Source organism: Lithobates pipiens, unplaced genomic scaffold (genome assembly GCF_037356315.1).
Source record: "Lithobates pipiens isolate NorthernLeopardFrog02 unplaced genomic scaffold, aLitPip1_a1.2 Scaffold_18, whole genome shotgun sequence".
Classification (NCBI taxonomy): domain Eukaryota; kingdom Metazoa; phylum Chordata; class Amphibia; order Anura; family Ranidae; genus Lithobates; species Lithobates pipiens.
In genome coordinates, this window is record NW_027507758.1 from 471,559,196 (window position 1) to 471,575,441 (window position 16,246).

A 16,246-nucleotide genomic window follows, 5' to 3' on the forward strand; every position below is an offset into this window, starting at 1 on the left:
GTCTAAGACAGGTATTTGCACCCACTTCCAAGCATAGACTCCCACGGGAGTTTATGCTTCTTACTGTCCCGCCGCACTGTCTGCTGGGACACACACGGGTCCCAGAGACAGCGCGGACCGTTCCCATTGCGCTGCGCCACTCGCGCACACGCAGTAGGGAACTGGGAAGTGATGCCGCAACGCTTCACTTCCTGATTCCTTCATCTAGAATGGTGGTCGGCAGCAGCTGAGAGATCGATCGGCCCCAGCTGCCGACATCGCTGGACCCTGGGACAGGCGAGTGTCCATTTATTAAAAGTCAGCAGCTGTAGTATTTATAGCTGCTGGCTTTTAATAATTTTTTTTCCAGTGGACTCTAAGTAATAAGTGATAGGGTCCTTTCACACGGGGCGGATCAGTTCTGATCCGCCCCGTGGATATCCGTTTGCTCAGCGGGGATCACTCCGCCGATCCCCGCTGAGCAGGGAGATGACAGGTCAGTCTCTGCACACTGCGCAGGGACGGACCTGTCACAGCGCCGCTCTCCCCTATGGGAGATCAGATGACGACGGACCGCAGTGCCCGTCGTCACCCGATCCGATCCGCAGACGGATGGAAAAATAGCTTTTTCCTCCGTTACACTTTTTCAGATCAGAGCGGGTCGGATGTCAGCGCACATGTCACCGCTGACATCCGACGCTCCATAGAGCTCTATGGAGCACCCGTTCAGGTCCGCCTGAAAAACTGACAGGCGGGCCTGAACGGGACGTCAGTGTGAAAGAGGCCTTACAGCAAATTTCTTACATTTAAACATTTATTAAACAAAAAAAACCTCCAATCAGTTCACTTGTATGTATAATTTAGATTAAAAAACAAAAAAAAAAAAAAAAAAAAACTATATATTAAATATTAAATACACAAAAACAGGTAATCAAAACTAAAATGGGCTAACTTTACTGTTTTAGTTTTTAAATCATTAGTGTCTTTTTTCCCCAAAAATTGCGTTTGAAAGACCTCTGCGCAAATGCCGTGCGACATAAAATATTGCAACAACCGCTATTTTATTCCCTAGGGTCTCTGCTAAAATTATATATATATATATATATATATATATATATATATATAATTTTTGAGGGCTCCAAGTGATTTTCTAGCAGAAAATACAGGATTTTTACTAGTAAGCAACAAGTGTCAGAAAAGATTTAGTCTTTAAATTGTTAAACCGAGAACTCCTACACATGGAGTTCCATTCATTCATAAGTGTAAACATTGTATCTCTGCTTTTTTTCTTGGCAGACTGCCCAGAGAGAAAACAAGCCGCTTCACTGAAGACTCAGGCAACTTGCATTGACTTCTATTACAGAAGATATATCTGCCTTTTTATCAGCACAATCGGCTGATGCCGATTAATTAAAAAAAAAACAAATATCGGCCGATATATCGGTTGACCTCGAGTCCTGAACGCAATTTCTGCTTAAAAAAAAAATAAAAAATGCCAGTAAACTCAACTGCCTCAACTATAAACTACTGTGTACATGTACATGGAAAAAACGCCCAACTGCTCCAAAACTTCAGTTTAGTATCTGTAGTGTACATGAGGCCTTAAAGCGGGAGTCCGCCGTTTTTTTTTTTTTTTTTTAAAGCCAGCAGCTACAAATACTGAAGCTGCTGACTTTTAAAATAATGACACTTACCCGCTCAGCGCGCCCGCGATGTCGGCACCCGAAGCCGATCTCTCGATCGTCTCTCGGGTGCTGCCGCCATCTTGGGTATGGAAATCAGGAAGTGGAGCCTTGCGGCTTCATTTACCGGTTCCCTACTGCGCATGCGCGAGTCACGCTGCGCAATAAGGATGGTCCCCTCTGTCTCTGGGATACGTGTGTGTTTCCCAGCAGACAGCGGGGGACTTTCGGAAAGGGGCATAGATTCTGTAGAAAGGGGCGTACTTTCTGCAGATATCTATGCCGGAAGTGGGTGCAGATACCTGTACTGTACAGGTATCTGCACCCCCCTCCCCCCTGAAAGGTGGCAATTGTGGCGCCGGAGGGGGGGAGGGTTCCAATGAGCGGAATCTCCACTTTAGGGTGGACCTCCGCTTTAATAGGCAACTCAAGACAACAGGCAAAATCCACCAGTGATCTGCAGTTAAAGCTCGTTTGCTTCTCCTGTGGATCACAGGAGTGCAGTTCGTTCTGCGCTCCCGTGACCCATTTTCAGTTTATGCCCACTGCTGGATGAGGGCACAGAGCCGGTCAAGGCTGGAGAAAGACTGCGACCGTATGGGTTGGGCTCTCTGCTCATGGAGCTGTGAGAATCAAGAGTTCAGCAGTGTTTGATGGCTCGGTTTTCAATCTTGGAGCTGGTGGGGGACAGATGCAGCATCCATCTAGGCAAGTATAATTCTTAAAAAAAAAAAAAAAAATCACTTCTCTTACACTGCAGCTTATGCTAAAGTCAAGAAATCTGCTTTGCTTATTTGCCAGCACAGACTACGAGCACACTGCTGTTCATGGGTCTTGTGGCTGCACCTGTTGCCTCATAGGGTGTCACACGGCCTACAAGCTGACAGGAAGTGTAAAGTGCTGCAAGGACATGCCTGCAGAAAGGAGGTACTAGCATGAATGCCAGGAAGCCAAGAGCAGAAGAGAAGGGGAACACGTGACAATACTGCCATGATACCCTCCAGTGAGCACAGATTTACATGGGCAGTGTCAAGGACTCTATGACACACTTACAAAATCAGACACAGTATGTGCCAGAACACATTTTTAAAAAGCATTTAATGAACTTCTCTTATTAGGTCTGTTAAAACTGAACTTTGCTCACATATTCACTTAAAGTGGTTGTAAACCCTTACAAACCACTTTGACCTACAGGTAAGCCTAGATTAAGGCTTACCTGTAGGTCCAAGAAATATCTCCTAAACCTACACGGTTTAGGAGATATTTACTAAAAGACAGTGACAGCTGTCTACGGCGCATGCACCGTAGACAGCGGCACGCAGGCGCACTATCGCCATTAGCAGCATGCCGCTGCTAGCGGTGATACGCCGTTAGTGGCGGCTCCCGTGCGCATGTGACGTCATCGCTGCTCTGGCGCTGAGTGGCCGGAGCAGCGATACCCAGAAGAAGATGGATGCTCCGGACTACAGGGGACAGTGGTGACATCGCTGGCTCCTGTGTCAGGTAAGTGACACATAATGAGCTACTATGCGATGCATAGTAGCCAATTATGCTTTACCTTTGCAGGGAGACAAAGAGGAAGTAAACTCATCAGGGTTTACTTCCTCTTTAAATCTATCCCTCAGCAAATTATATAAATCCACTTTTTGTCCAAATGCTTTTGCAAACCAAGTTATAGCAGGGACATAAATCACAGTGCATAGCCTGTGCAGAGAAGAGCTGTGGGAGGGACCCAGTAGGCCCCACCCACTACAGGAGCGGGTGGAGACAAGACCATCACCTGCTCAGGGAGAGAGAGCAGCAGTGATTAGTCTTTATTAAAGGAAGCTCTTGAACAGAGGTGAAGTATGGGATTACTGCACAGATCTGAAAAAATATACAAAAGCAACCAAAATTCAAGTAAGAATACATATGCCTCTTGTATTTAGACAATATATTTTTTTTTTTAAATATACCAGGGTTTGTTAAATGTGTTAAAAAAAAAAAAAAAAAAAAACTATCAGCTAATAACTTTCTAAATCTGCTGGCTGTGCTGCATTCATTTAAGTTACAATGTTCCCAGTTATCGCTGAGAACAATTAAGCCCTGGCAAAGGGTGAAATGTCCTTGTAGTTGGAACAATAAAAGTAGTTATTGGATTGTACACAGATCATCAGCGTGCAGCTTCACATTTGTGCAAGTAACCCAAGACTGAGGTGAATACACAGTGGGAATCGTGGTTTTGTGACTGCAGATTATATCAAAGTAGTTTTTTATTTTTGTTCAGTTAGCACTATCCATCCACCATCAAATCACACTTTATACAGAGGCAGGAAAAAGTATGTGACCCCCTTAGAATGAACTGCTTTTCTGCAGTAATTTGACATAAAATGTGACCTGATCCTCATCTTAAGTCACAATAGACAGACATAATGAGCTTAAAACCTCGTACACACAATTGGATTTTCAGCAGACAAAGCATCAGACTTTTGAACGAAGGGCGTTGGCCATGAACTTGTCTTGAATGCAAACGGCACACAATTGTCGGCCAACAAACACGAATGTAGTGACATACTACGTGGAATTTCAGCTCACACAATCAGAAAATCTGACAACAGACCATTGTCCACCAAAAATATACTAGCCTGCCAGCCAACATTTGTTGGCCTGAAAGTTGAACAATTGTCTGAAGGAGCGTACCAACAGTCAGATTTTAGGCAAACAGTCTGTCATCACACAATTCCCTGCTGAATATCCGAGTGTGTGTACGAGGCTTTACACTCAAACAATTCTAATTTCTTGTGTCTTTATTGACCTCTACTCTCCTAGTCACTCCCATCCCCACATAGTTAGAACACACTGAGGAAATACACAGTTAACCCCTTGATGCCCCCCCCCCCGTGTTAACCCCTTCCCTACCAGTGACATTTACACAGTAATCAGTGCATTTTTATAGCACTGATTGCTGTAGAATTGTCAATGGTCCCACAAAAGTATCAAAAGTGTTCGATATGTCCGTCGCAATACCGCAATAAAAAAAAAATCACAGATCACCACCATTAGTAGTAAAAAATAAAATAAAAATGCCAATCTTTCCCATAGTTTGTAGATGCTTACTGCGCTTTTTGTTGCCAAAAATATGTAGAATATATATTGGCCTACACTGGTGAAGAATTTTTTTTATTATTTTTAAATTTTGGTATATTTATTATAGAAAAAAAAAAAGTAAAAAATATATTTTTTCCAAAATTGACATTTTTTTTGTTTATAGCGCAAAAAATAAAAAGCGCAGGGGTGATCAAATAACACCAAAAGAAAGCTCTATATATGGGGAAAAAAAAGCATGCAAATTTTGTTTGGGTACAGCATTTCATGACCACGCAAGTGTCAGTTAAAGTGACGCAGTGCCGAATTGTAAAAAGTGCTCTGGTCAGGAAGGGGGTAAAATCTTTCGGGGCTAAAGTAGTTAAGCAACTTTCTCTTGCCATTATATGCAATGGAATAACAGGGATCATGTGGGTTATCAGACGCCTTCTTTAAGTCTCTAACCTGATTCTGATTTGTTGCTATGAGCGATAGTGTAGGTAGGGTATAGGTAGAGTATCAGCTGAACTCACATGACATGGTGTGGTAGATACTTGGCCAATACTGCCCGCTGTCTCTCTTCAGCCATACTCGAATTGTCCTAAACACAGAAAAATTGCTCAGATTATATAATATCCACATACTGAAAACACAAATATACAGACACTGCATGAATACACTAAATGCTGAAACTAAAAGACATCAATGCATAATTTTTCTCTTATCGCTCTAATGAATTGATAGACTGGAAGTCTTATAATCCACTCTTATATCCTCTCTTCATAGCTAGGTTTACACATACACCAGCTTTTGCCAACCCGCTGAAGCAGTGGATCATTTTTCAGAGGTGTCCAACAGGTAGGGATGCACCGAAATTTAGGCCGAAAGAGAATTCTTGTCAATAATGGCGCCGAAAATCGCACATGCGTAGTAGCGGTGGGAGAAACTTCGGATGACATCACTCGTTCGGTGGGTGGCTTGCACGTTCCTCGTGGATAAGACGCCGCATCCGTAAGCACGTTCCCTGCTGAGACGCTGGCACCTTCCCCGCGGACGCTCCTCATGCTTGTGAGAAGCTGCTGGGACCCGAGAGACGGCTTCATAGAGGGCTGCACATAGCATACTCAAGTACAAGAGTGGGCACTGTCCCTCCTGGATGGCTACCATTACTACTATTCGCCGGTGAGCAAGGTGGTCAAAGACTGGCGGCATGGTACAGGAGGTGGTCAGAGACTGGCGGCATGGTACAGGAGGTGGTCAGAGACTGGCGGCATGGTACAGGAGGTGGTCAGAGACTGGCGGCATGGTACAGGAGGTGGTCAGAGACTGGCGGCATGGTACAGGAGGTGGTCAGAGACTGGCGGCATGGTACAGGAGGTGGTCAGAGACTGGCGGCATGGTACAGGAGAGGGTCAGAGACTGGCGGCATGGTACAGGAGAGGGTCAGAGACTGGCGGCATGGTACAGGAGAGGGTCAGAGACTGGCGGCATGGTACAGGAGAGGGTCAGAGACTGGCGACATGGTACAGGAGGTGGTCAGAGACTGGCGACATGGTACAGGAGGTGGTCAGAGACTGGCGACATGGTACAGGAGGTGGTCAGAGACTGGCGACATGGTACAGGAGGTGGTCAGAGACTGGCGAAATGGTACAGGAGGTGGTCAGAGACTGGCGAAATGGTACAGGAGGTGGTCAGAGACTGGCGAAATGGTACAGGAGGTGGTCAGAGACTGGCGAAATGGTACAGGAGGTGGTCAGAGACTGGCGGCATGATAAAAGAGATCAGTGTGTTGTCCCCGTGCAGCCAGTGTGTTTGTCCCCTGTGCAGCCAGCGTCCAATCTGGAAGGGTAATCTGTCTATCACAGTTCCCCGGACAAGGGGAAAGGGCTGTATGCGACGGCGCGCGACGGGGAACACACAGCTATTGAAATTAAAGCTGTGATGTTCCAGGCGCTCTACTGAGCCAGGCGGCTCTCCTGCGTTATAGATCTCCCATGATGGGTGGCAGCAGGGGCAGGGGCGGGCTCCGCCCCGCCCCATTTTCGGCTCAATTATCGGCCATTTTTTCCTTTCGGCAAATTGCCGAAAAGGGCATTTTCGGCTGATATGCTTCGGCGAGCCGAAATTTCGGTGCATCTCTATCTAGCATCTCATATTCTTGACGAGAAGAGAAACCTAAGCAACTTTTGTTCTTAAAGCGAAATCTGCCACTTTTACTGAAATAGATTTGTAAATCCGTAGCATAGACCAATTCATTTACCATGCTGTTGAACATAGTAAATGAATTGGCATTGGCCTGTGCTACTGGACAATTGGAACATACAACATAGTATGACTGACTACCAGTATGTTCCAATTGTCTAGTTGTGCCATACTGCCATTAGTTGGTTGTTCATTGTAGTTCTTCTACAGTTTTTTGCACTTCTTCAATTTAAGAGAGAACTCCAGCTTTAGTACTGTACACACATACATAGTTTGTTGCTGTTGGGCCAAACTATGTCTCTCCCTAAGCTTTCAGCCCGCTGCATGTGCAAAAACTGTATGTTCTGTATCTGTGGCTGTCTACATACTCCAGTACTATACACTATACCACACTGTGTTCCAGATATGGGCAGAGACTTCCAGAAACAGACTAGTCTACATTGCTTGCTGTGAACTTGGGGGGAAAAAATAAAATTACTACAGTTCTCTCAAGTTGAAAATAAAATAATTAAAAAATATTTATTGCATTTAGCACAGGGCTCGACAAAACCCGAACGCCAGGTCACATTTGCGACTAGAATTATGGACCTGGGGCAGCACAGCTGGGGGTATCATGTCTCCGTGGACCCCCCCCCCCCGCGGCGTGATCGTGTTGGGCCGTTCCGCCGGCGGCCGGTAATTGAGGCCGGGCCTTGGGGCCTTCTGCAGTCCTATGATTCCTTCTGGAATCTGGCGCCCTCTTGTGGTGGCCATTGGCATGACAACCAGCAATGTTAATGGAGCTTCCCCTGCCTCTATTCCTTGCCTGCCTATCTCCTTCCCTTTATTTAGAACCCGTAAACATTATATTATATTTAGAACCCCTAAACAATATTTTTTTATTCTAACACCCTAGATAATAAAATGGTGGTCGTTGCAATACTGTCTGTCACACCGTACACAGCGGACTTACAAGAGCACTTTTTTTGGGGGGAAAAATAATTTAATAAAAAAAAAAATAAGACAACAGTAAAGTTAGCAAAATTTTTTTTTATATTGTGAAAGATAATGTTACACCAAGTAAATTGATACCCAACATGTCATGCTTCAAAATTACGCCCGCTCATGGAATGGCGACAAACTTTTACCCTTTAAAATCTCCATAGGCGACGTTTAAAAAATTCTACAGGTTGCACGTTTTGAGTTAGAGGAGGTCTAGGGCTAGAATTATTGCTCTTTCTCTACCAATCACGGCGATACCTCACATGTGTGGTTTGAACACCGCTTTCATATGCAGGTGGGACCGGGCGCATTTAAAAAAAAAAAAAAATTCTTATTTTTTATTTATTACTTTTATTTCTGTTCTTGAAAAAAAAAAAAAATAATAATAAAATTGTGTCACTTTTATTTTTAAACAAGGAATGTAAAAATCCATTGTAATAGAAAAAAGCATGACAGGTCCTCTTAAATATGAGATCTGGGGTCAGAGAGACCTCACAACTCATATTTACACTAAAACGCAAAAAAAAAAAAAAAATGTAATTTGAAAATAAATAAAATGTCCCTCTAAGAGCTATGGGCAATGACTTGGAGACAGGTGGCACTATCTTCCCCTCACTCGTCTCCATATCAGGCCAGGGACAGGTCCAGAACGCCGTTACGGACCTGGCTCCTAACTTTTTTAGCTGGCTCCTAGATTCCAAGCAAAATTTGTCAAGCCCTGATTTTGCATACTTATATATTTTACAGATACTGTGAAACAGAATAACAGCCTTCTGCCATATTATGTTGTTATTCTTTAGACATAGTTTGTTGTTGGGACAAACTATGTCAGTCATTGATTGTCTCTCCCTAAGCTTTCAGCCTGCTGCATGTGCAAAACTGTATGTTCTGTATCTGTGGCTGTCTACATACTCCAGTACTATACCACACTGTGTTCCAGATATGGGTGGAGACTTCCAGAAACACAGACTAGTCTACATTGCTTGCTTGCTTGCTGTGAATGGCTGAGCACCTCTGCTGTAGACCAGACTGTAGACTAGTCTGTGTTCCGGGATGTCTCTGCTCCTACCCGGGGGCCGGAAAACAGTGTGGTCTACTGTATGACTATGTATGTAACCCGCAGCTACATACATACACTTATTACACATGCAGCCGCTGACACCTTAGGGAGAGTGAACTGAATTACTACTAGTTCTTCTGATTTAAGTTGAAAATTAATAAAGTCTAAGACTTTAAGTCTTCTTAGACTTAGTCATTTTATTTTTATATTATTTATATTTAATTTTTCTTTTTTTTTTTTTTTATGGTTCAATGTGCACTGACTGCAGTCTGCACTGCAGGATATGCTGTAGTAACTTTAATTTATCATTTTGCATTTTATTAGATTTTATCTTCTGTGTCCACTGCCCAATTTATTTGGGTTGCTTTATTAAAGTACTATTGTTATTTACATTACTGGACTATTCTTTTATTCATAAAATTAATGATTCAGTTGAATATGAATACTATAATGAATAATAAGACAATTTTATATGAATGAATGAATGAATAATTTGTATAGCGCTCAAAGCGAACTGAATCGCATCAAGGCGCTGTGCTGAGCTTTGTTGTCCAGCTTCTAGAAGAGGAAGGTCTTGAGTTTTTTCCTGAAGACCTGGAGGTTTTCTTCCAAGCAGATGTTGGTTGGTAAAGCGTTCCATAGCCGTGGTCCTTAGACAGCGAATCTCCATTCCCCCTTAGATTTGTACTGAGATTTGGGAACGAGAAGGAGGTTTTGGTAGGAGGAACGAAGACTGGGGGTGCGTTTTCTGTCAACTGTGTGCACCCGGCTGTGGCTTCACAGCCGGGCACCCACTGCGCGAATTGACCTTTCTGCACTGAGGGGAAATGACGTCAGGAGCCCAGGCACTGAAGGAGGCAGACTACGAGGGTCCCCCTAGCAACAGGCATTTAGAAGCAAGTTAAAAAAAAAAAAAAAAAAATGTCCAAATGTTTTTAATTTTATTTATTTTTTTAGGAATTTTAAGCATTTTTTTTGTATGTGGAACACAACTTTAATGTATAGCTCTCCAGCACTCTGACAAAGAAACTGCCTCCTGCTACAAATACTTCAAATTCGATTTATCAGTCCAGAGCACCTGCTGCCAATTTTCTGCACCCCAGTTCCTATGTTTTTGTGCATAGTTAAGCCACTAAGCCTTGTTACCATGTCGGAGGTATGGCTTGTTGGCTGCAATTCTTCCATGAAGACAATTTCTGACCAGACTTCTCTGGACAGTAGATGGGTCCTTCTGGTTTCTGCAAGATCTGTGTTGATTGGACTGTTGGACATCTTCTGATGTTGAAGGGAAGTCAGGATGATGCGTCTCATCTACTGCATTAAGTTTACAAGGCCAACCACTGCGTCTATGGTCCTCAATGTTGGCCATTTCTTTGTGCTTCTTCAAAAGAGCTCAAAAAAGCACATCTTGAAACCCCAGTGTGCTTTGAAATGTTTGCCGGGGAGAGACCTTGCTGATGTAGAATAACTACCTTGTATCTTGTTGCTGTGCTCAGTCTTGCATGGTGTATAACCTGTGACATGAAACGGACTTCCACAACCTCCCCTTACTAACAGAGTTTGGCTGTTCATGGCCCAGTTTTAAGCCTCCTACACAGCTGTTTCTGTTTTAGTTAAAGTGGTGTTGCCACCAAAAAATAAAAAATAGTTTAAAATTCTTAAAAAATGAATAATAAAAAAAAAATTGGAAAAAAAAAAATTTTTTTTACTCACCTCTAAATACCTGTTGCTAGGGGGTCCCTCGTAGTCTGCCTTCTTCATTGCCCGGGCTGTTGACATCACTTCCTCTCACACCGCACAGTCATCATCTGGGACCTGTCACGTGTCCCAGATGACTGTGCGGCGTATCACGGCACCCTGCACCGCTCGCGCATGCGCAGTGGGTGCCCGGCTGTGGCTTCACACAGTAAGAATGACGGCGCCATGAGCGGGGAATGAGGGGGGGGGCTTTGTTCCCCCGCATTGTTGGACCCTGGGACAGGTAAGTATCCGATTATTAAAAGTCAGCAGCTGCAGTATTTGAAGCTGCTGACTTAATTTTTTTTTTTTTTTTTTTTTTTTAGGCGGCACCCCACTTTAATGACTGTGTTTCAACATACATATAAAATTGATGATCATTACCAATTACTTGGTATAATTGGTGGTTAATCATGCACCTGACTGGAATCCTACAAAATCCCTAACTTTGTGCAAGTGTACAAAGTATGCAAGTGTAAGAATTGATGCTGGTTTTAAGCCAAAAAGTTTAGCCACAACAAATATTGATTTGTTTTCGATTTTTCTACTGTTCGCTCATTTTGCATTTTTTAAATTGATAAAAATAAACAAAATTAAAAATAGATTTTTTTAAATCTTTTTTTTTTTTTTTTTTTAAATACAGCATTTCTTCACACATTTCTAAAACCTTTGCAGAATTTTAGGCAGGTATATGTCTGTATAGCTACTCTGGTTATCAAGAAGTCATCTGGTTTCACTGCTGAATGCCATCTTAAAAACCATGAGAAAAGATCACACTGACTGCAGTGGTCACAAATGCAGATCCTATCTTTTGGGAAAATTACTCTAAATTACTTTCCAAGTGAAAGTAAATCTCCCCAATGAAACAATTACGTCCCCCTCCTGTCACATGCACAACAGGAAGTGAAAAGGAGTTCTCTATAAAACATGGGTGTCCAACCTGCAGCCATCAAGCTGTTGCAAAACGCCAAGTCCCATCATGCCTCTGCCTTTGGGAGTCATGCTTGCAACTGTCAGCCTTGCAATGCCTCATGGGTCCTGTAGTTCCGCAAAAGCTAGAAGACCGCAGCTTGGACACCCATACTCTAAAGTGAAGGATACCCTCTCAGAGTTTTTGTATTGCCTGCTTGGCGATTTGTACAGGTAAGCCTATAATAAGGCTTACCTATAGCGCCAACGGTTTGCGCAGTGCTTTGCCATGTAAAGGGAGACAGTACAGTTACAATGCAATAAAATACAAGAGGGTTAGGAGGGACCTGCTCATAAGAGCTTACACTCTAATAGGGTGAGGCAAGTGATACAGAAGGTTATAACTTTGGAGAAGAGCTAATGGAAGTGATAAAGGTTCAGTTAATTGGAGGTGTGATCGGCTTCCCTGGATAGGCAAGTTTTCAGGGATCTCCTAAAGGCAGCCAGAGTAGGGGATAGCTGGACAAATTGAGGTAGAGAATTCCAGAGAATGGGAGAGGCAGTGGAGAAGTCCTGGAGATGAGCATGGGACAAGGGAGCTTGAGAGCAGGAGGTCTTAGGTGGAGCGTAGAGTATACAGGCGTAGAGTGTACAGGTAAACCTTATAATAAGGCTTATAGTACAGGTAAGCCTATAATAAGGTAAAAAGAATATCTCATAAACCTGCAAAGTTTAGGAGATATCGACCCTGCATGCAGCCGCTTATGTAAGTGGCACATCCTACCAGAACAAAAGGCTTCAGCGCGCATGCACAGGACTGACATCATCGCGGCTCCAGACAGTCATAGTCCCGGAGTCAGCGATCCCGGGAGAAGCGCAAAGGGAACATGTCAGCTCCCTCAGCGGTGACCAGGCAAACTGTGGTAGCTCCTTTTTAAGGTATTTCATAACGTGCTAGTATGCGATGCATACTAGCACATTATGCTATTGTCATGCAGGTTTTTTTTCTCTCAGTGTTTTACTACCGATTTAAGTGTTCCCATTAGATTCTCTCTCTATTCCTGCTCTGGGGGCAACTTACATTTTTTTAGATTTTTCCTTAACTTAACCAGTTTTAGAAAGAGAGATCACCGGGACAAGCAAAACTTGGCAGGGGTTCTAAACTTTTACCACTCTATCCAAATAAAGTTTGGGCTTTTTTCACTTTAAGGAGAAGAAGCAGGTAGGGGAATCTTTTGAGTAGTGTCCACCAGCCATTGAAATGTTTATTTTGACTGGACTGACAAAACACAGCTTGCAAATAAGGCTAGGAGTCTTTTAGATTAGTGATTGTAAAGACTGAAGGTGTTTTACCTTCATACACTCTATACAATCTATACATGAAGGGGGAAAAAAAAAAAAAACACTTAAAGTGATTGTAAAGTCTCCTTTTTTTATTGTTAAAAATAATAAACATGTTATACTTACCTGTCTTGTGCAGTGGTTTTGCACAAAGCAGCTCGGATCCTCCTCTTCTCGGGTCTTCCTTTTGTGCTCCTGGCCCCTCCCTCCCGTTAAGTACCCCCACAGCAAGCAGCTGGCTATGGGGGCACCTGAGCCGAGTCACAGCTCCCCGTCTCCATTCAGACAGGGAGCCAAGACCCTGCCCCCTTTTTCTTCTCATTGGCTGACTGACCACACCAATGGCGCCGCACTGCTGCCCACTGAGGAGGGGAGTCCCAGGCAGTCAACATGCTGCTGCAACATTGCTTGATCTAGAAGGGGCTCAGGTAAGTAAGGCTGCTTTCACACTGGGGCGGTATTCAGGCGTTACAGCTCTAAAAATATCGCCTGTGTAACACCTGAAAAAAACCGGCCCCTTTAACTCCAGTGTGAAAGCCGGAGGGCTTTCACACTGGAGCGATGCGCTGGCAGGACGGTGAAAAAAGTCCTGCTAGCCGCATCTTTGCAGCGGTGAAGGAGCGGTGTATTCACCGCTCCTACCCATTGAAATCAATGGGACACCGCGGCAATACCGCCGGCAAAGCGCCGCTACAGCAGCGCTTTGCGGGCGGGTTTAACCCCTTTTCGGTCGCTAGCGGGGGTTAAAACCACCCCGCTAGCGCCCGCACACCGTTGCTAAAACGACGGTAAAGCGCCGCTAAAAATAGCGGCACTTTACCGCCGACGCCGCTCCCGCTGCAGTGTGAAAGCAGCCTTATGGAAGGCTGACAGGGACTGCTGCACACAAAAGAATGTTTATCTTAATGCATAGAATGCATTAAGATAAAAAAAAACATCTGCGTTTACAACCATTTTAATTATGCAGCTCCCTCTGAAGACCATCCTTAATACTTTCCTGAGCCTGATTCTGCTGTGGTCAATAACAGCCAGTAAACAGGGCTGAGACCTAATCTGTGTCTTATTGACATACAGAGCGGGGCTCGGGAACGAGCAAGCACAAGTGCCTCCACTGCAAGTGGGGGACATGAGAAGAGTAGGATTGGCGCTGCTCTGTGCAAAACCATTGCACAGAGCAGGCAAGTATAAAACATGTTTGATATATTTTTACCTTTAATATCACTTTAAAAAGTGGTTGTAAACCCATTACAACCACTTTAAAAACTACAGGTAAGCCTAGATAAAGGCTTACCTGTAGGTGCAAGAAATATCTCCCAAACCTAAAAGGTTTGGAGATATTTGCAGGAATACTAGCTCATTATGAATTACTTACCTGAGATCGAAGCCCCCGCCATCTAACCCGGAGCTGCAATGGCGTTACTTCCGCGCATGCGCACTGGTGTTGCCACTAACGGCATGCGGCACCAGCGCACATGCATGGAAGTGACTTCATCGTGGCTCCGGCCAGTCACAGCGCCGGAGCCGAGATACCCAGAAGTCACTCCGGGATAGATGGCGGCGGCGGAGGCGAACAAGGGCCGATGCAGCTTCAATCTCAGGTAAGGAATTCATAACGAGCTAGTATGCTATGCATACTAGCTCATTATGCCTTTGTCTTGCAGGGTGTATTTATTTATTTTTTTCAGAGGCTGTACTTCCTCTTTAATGATTTTGAGGTCACCGATACCAAAAATCATGTCACTGGATACCTTTTTTGGTTTTCTGGTTTCAGAAGGAGAGAATTAAGTCCACATGCAAAAAACTCACCATGCCCAAGACAAAAACAGACCCCATAAAGCTGATCATATGAGAGGGGAAGGGGGGGGGGGGTGTTACATGTGACTCCTCACTTCACATGTTGTGAATTATACAAGAGATCCTTGTTCATGCCAAAGAACAAACAACTTTCCCTTTCTTCTGGTCCATTTACATATTACCAGTTATATTTGAAAGGGGCAGACAGCACTGAGCCACCACTGTGATTAGCAGCCGCTGGCTAAATAGATAGAACGTGTTTTTTATCCGATTTGTAAATTGCTGCATTTGTAAATCCCAAAAGCCAATATAAAGAAATAGTAATGGTAAAAAAAAGAAGAAGAAAGAAGAAGAAAGAAGAAGAAAGAGGAAGAAAGAGGAAGAAAGAGGAAGAAAGAGGAAGAAAGAGGAAGAAAGAGGAAGAAAGAAGAAGAAGAAAGAAGAAGAAAGAAGAAGAAGAAAGAAGAAGAAGAAGGAAGAAGGAAGAAGGAAGAAGGAAGAAGGAAGGAAGAAGGAAGAAGGAAGAAGGAAGAAGGAAGAAGGAAGAAGGAAGAAGAAGAAGAAGAAGCACTTGTGGGTTTAACCAATCCTATTTTTTGTACAATTCTCCTTTAAGGGAGCGTGGTATGGGTGTGTGCCTTATGCCTACATACTTTTGCCGATAGGCGTCCCTCATTCCCATCTCAAAAAGTTGGGAGGTATGGCACACGCACCTTCCTCCCTGCCAGTCCCGCCTCCGTCCCAGTGTTACAATCCCGTGTACAAGCCGGCAGCACCACTGTATTCTCATGAGAATACAGCAGTGCTCATGTGACCAGGCACGTCTGCCTCTCTCCTCCTTGCTGACGTCCGCGGGATATTCTCAGCCCCACCCGCTGCTGAGTAGATTGTAGAGACGCAGCCATGAACGCTGAGCTGCACCTGTATATAAGGTAGCAGCTATTATTCAGTGTACTGTATTGTGAGAGTGAACTTGGCAAAACATTAATTTAGGTATTTCTGTGAGGACAAGTGCCACATCATTGGTGTTCCTGGGGGGGCATGCCTCATCTGTGTTCCTGGGGGGGGGTGCCCCATTATTGGTGTTCTGGGGGAGAATGATGCCCCATCATTGGTGTTCCTGGGGGGCGGGTCGCTGAATAGTGCCTCATCATTGGTGTCAGTTTGAGGAATACACAGACCTCTCCTTCCCACACTCTGGTCCAGTTTCTACAGCCCGCTCTCCCCCTTTTGGGTCTGGTTCCCTGTCCAAACAATCTCCCTTTCTATCGCAACCCCCTCTGGTCCAGTTCCTGTCCTACATGCCTCTCTTCCAAATCCCCTCCCAACCTACTCCCTCTAATGCCTAGTCTCCAAACTAGCCAACTTCCTCCCACCCTCTAGTACAGTCCCCATTCAGGGCCAGACCCCTCACTGCATTGTCAGTAACAAATGATAAATTTACTTTAGTAGTTTGAGTGCAACGCTCCGTTTTTTCATTATTATTTGAAAAAAAAAC

At 44.2% G+C, this 16,246-nt stretch overlaps 1 protein-coding gene across 1 annotated transcript in view; it reads right to left on the minus strand.

The window, feature by feature from the left end:
• The window catches only part of WDFY1 (WD repeat and FYVE domain containing 1), an 84,906-nt gene that overhangs the window by 61,914 nt on the left and 6,746 nt on the right, over nucleotides 1–16,246 (minus strand). The window contains exon 2 of the mRNA XM_077488316.1: nucleotides 5,258–5,325. Within this exon, the coding sequence (XP_077344442.1) occupies nucleotides 5,258–5,325 (68 nt within the window). The remainder of the gene's footprint in view (nucleotides 1–5,257; nucleotides 5,326–16,246) is intronic.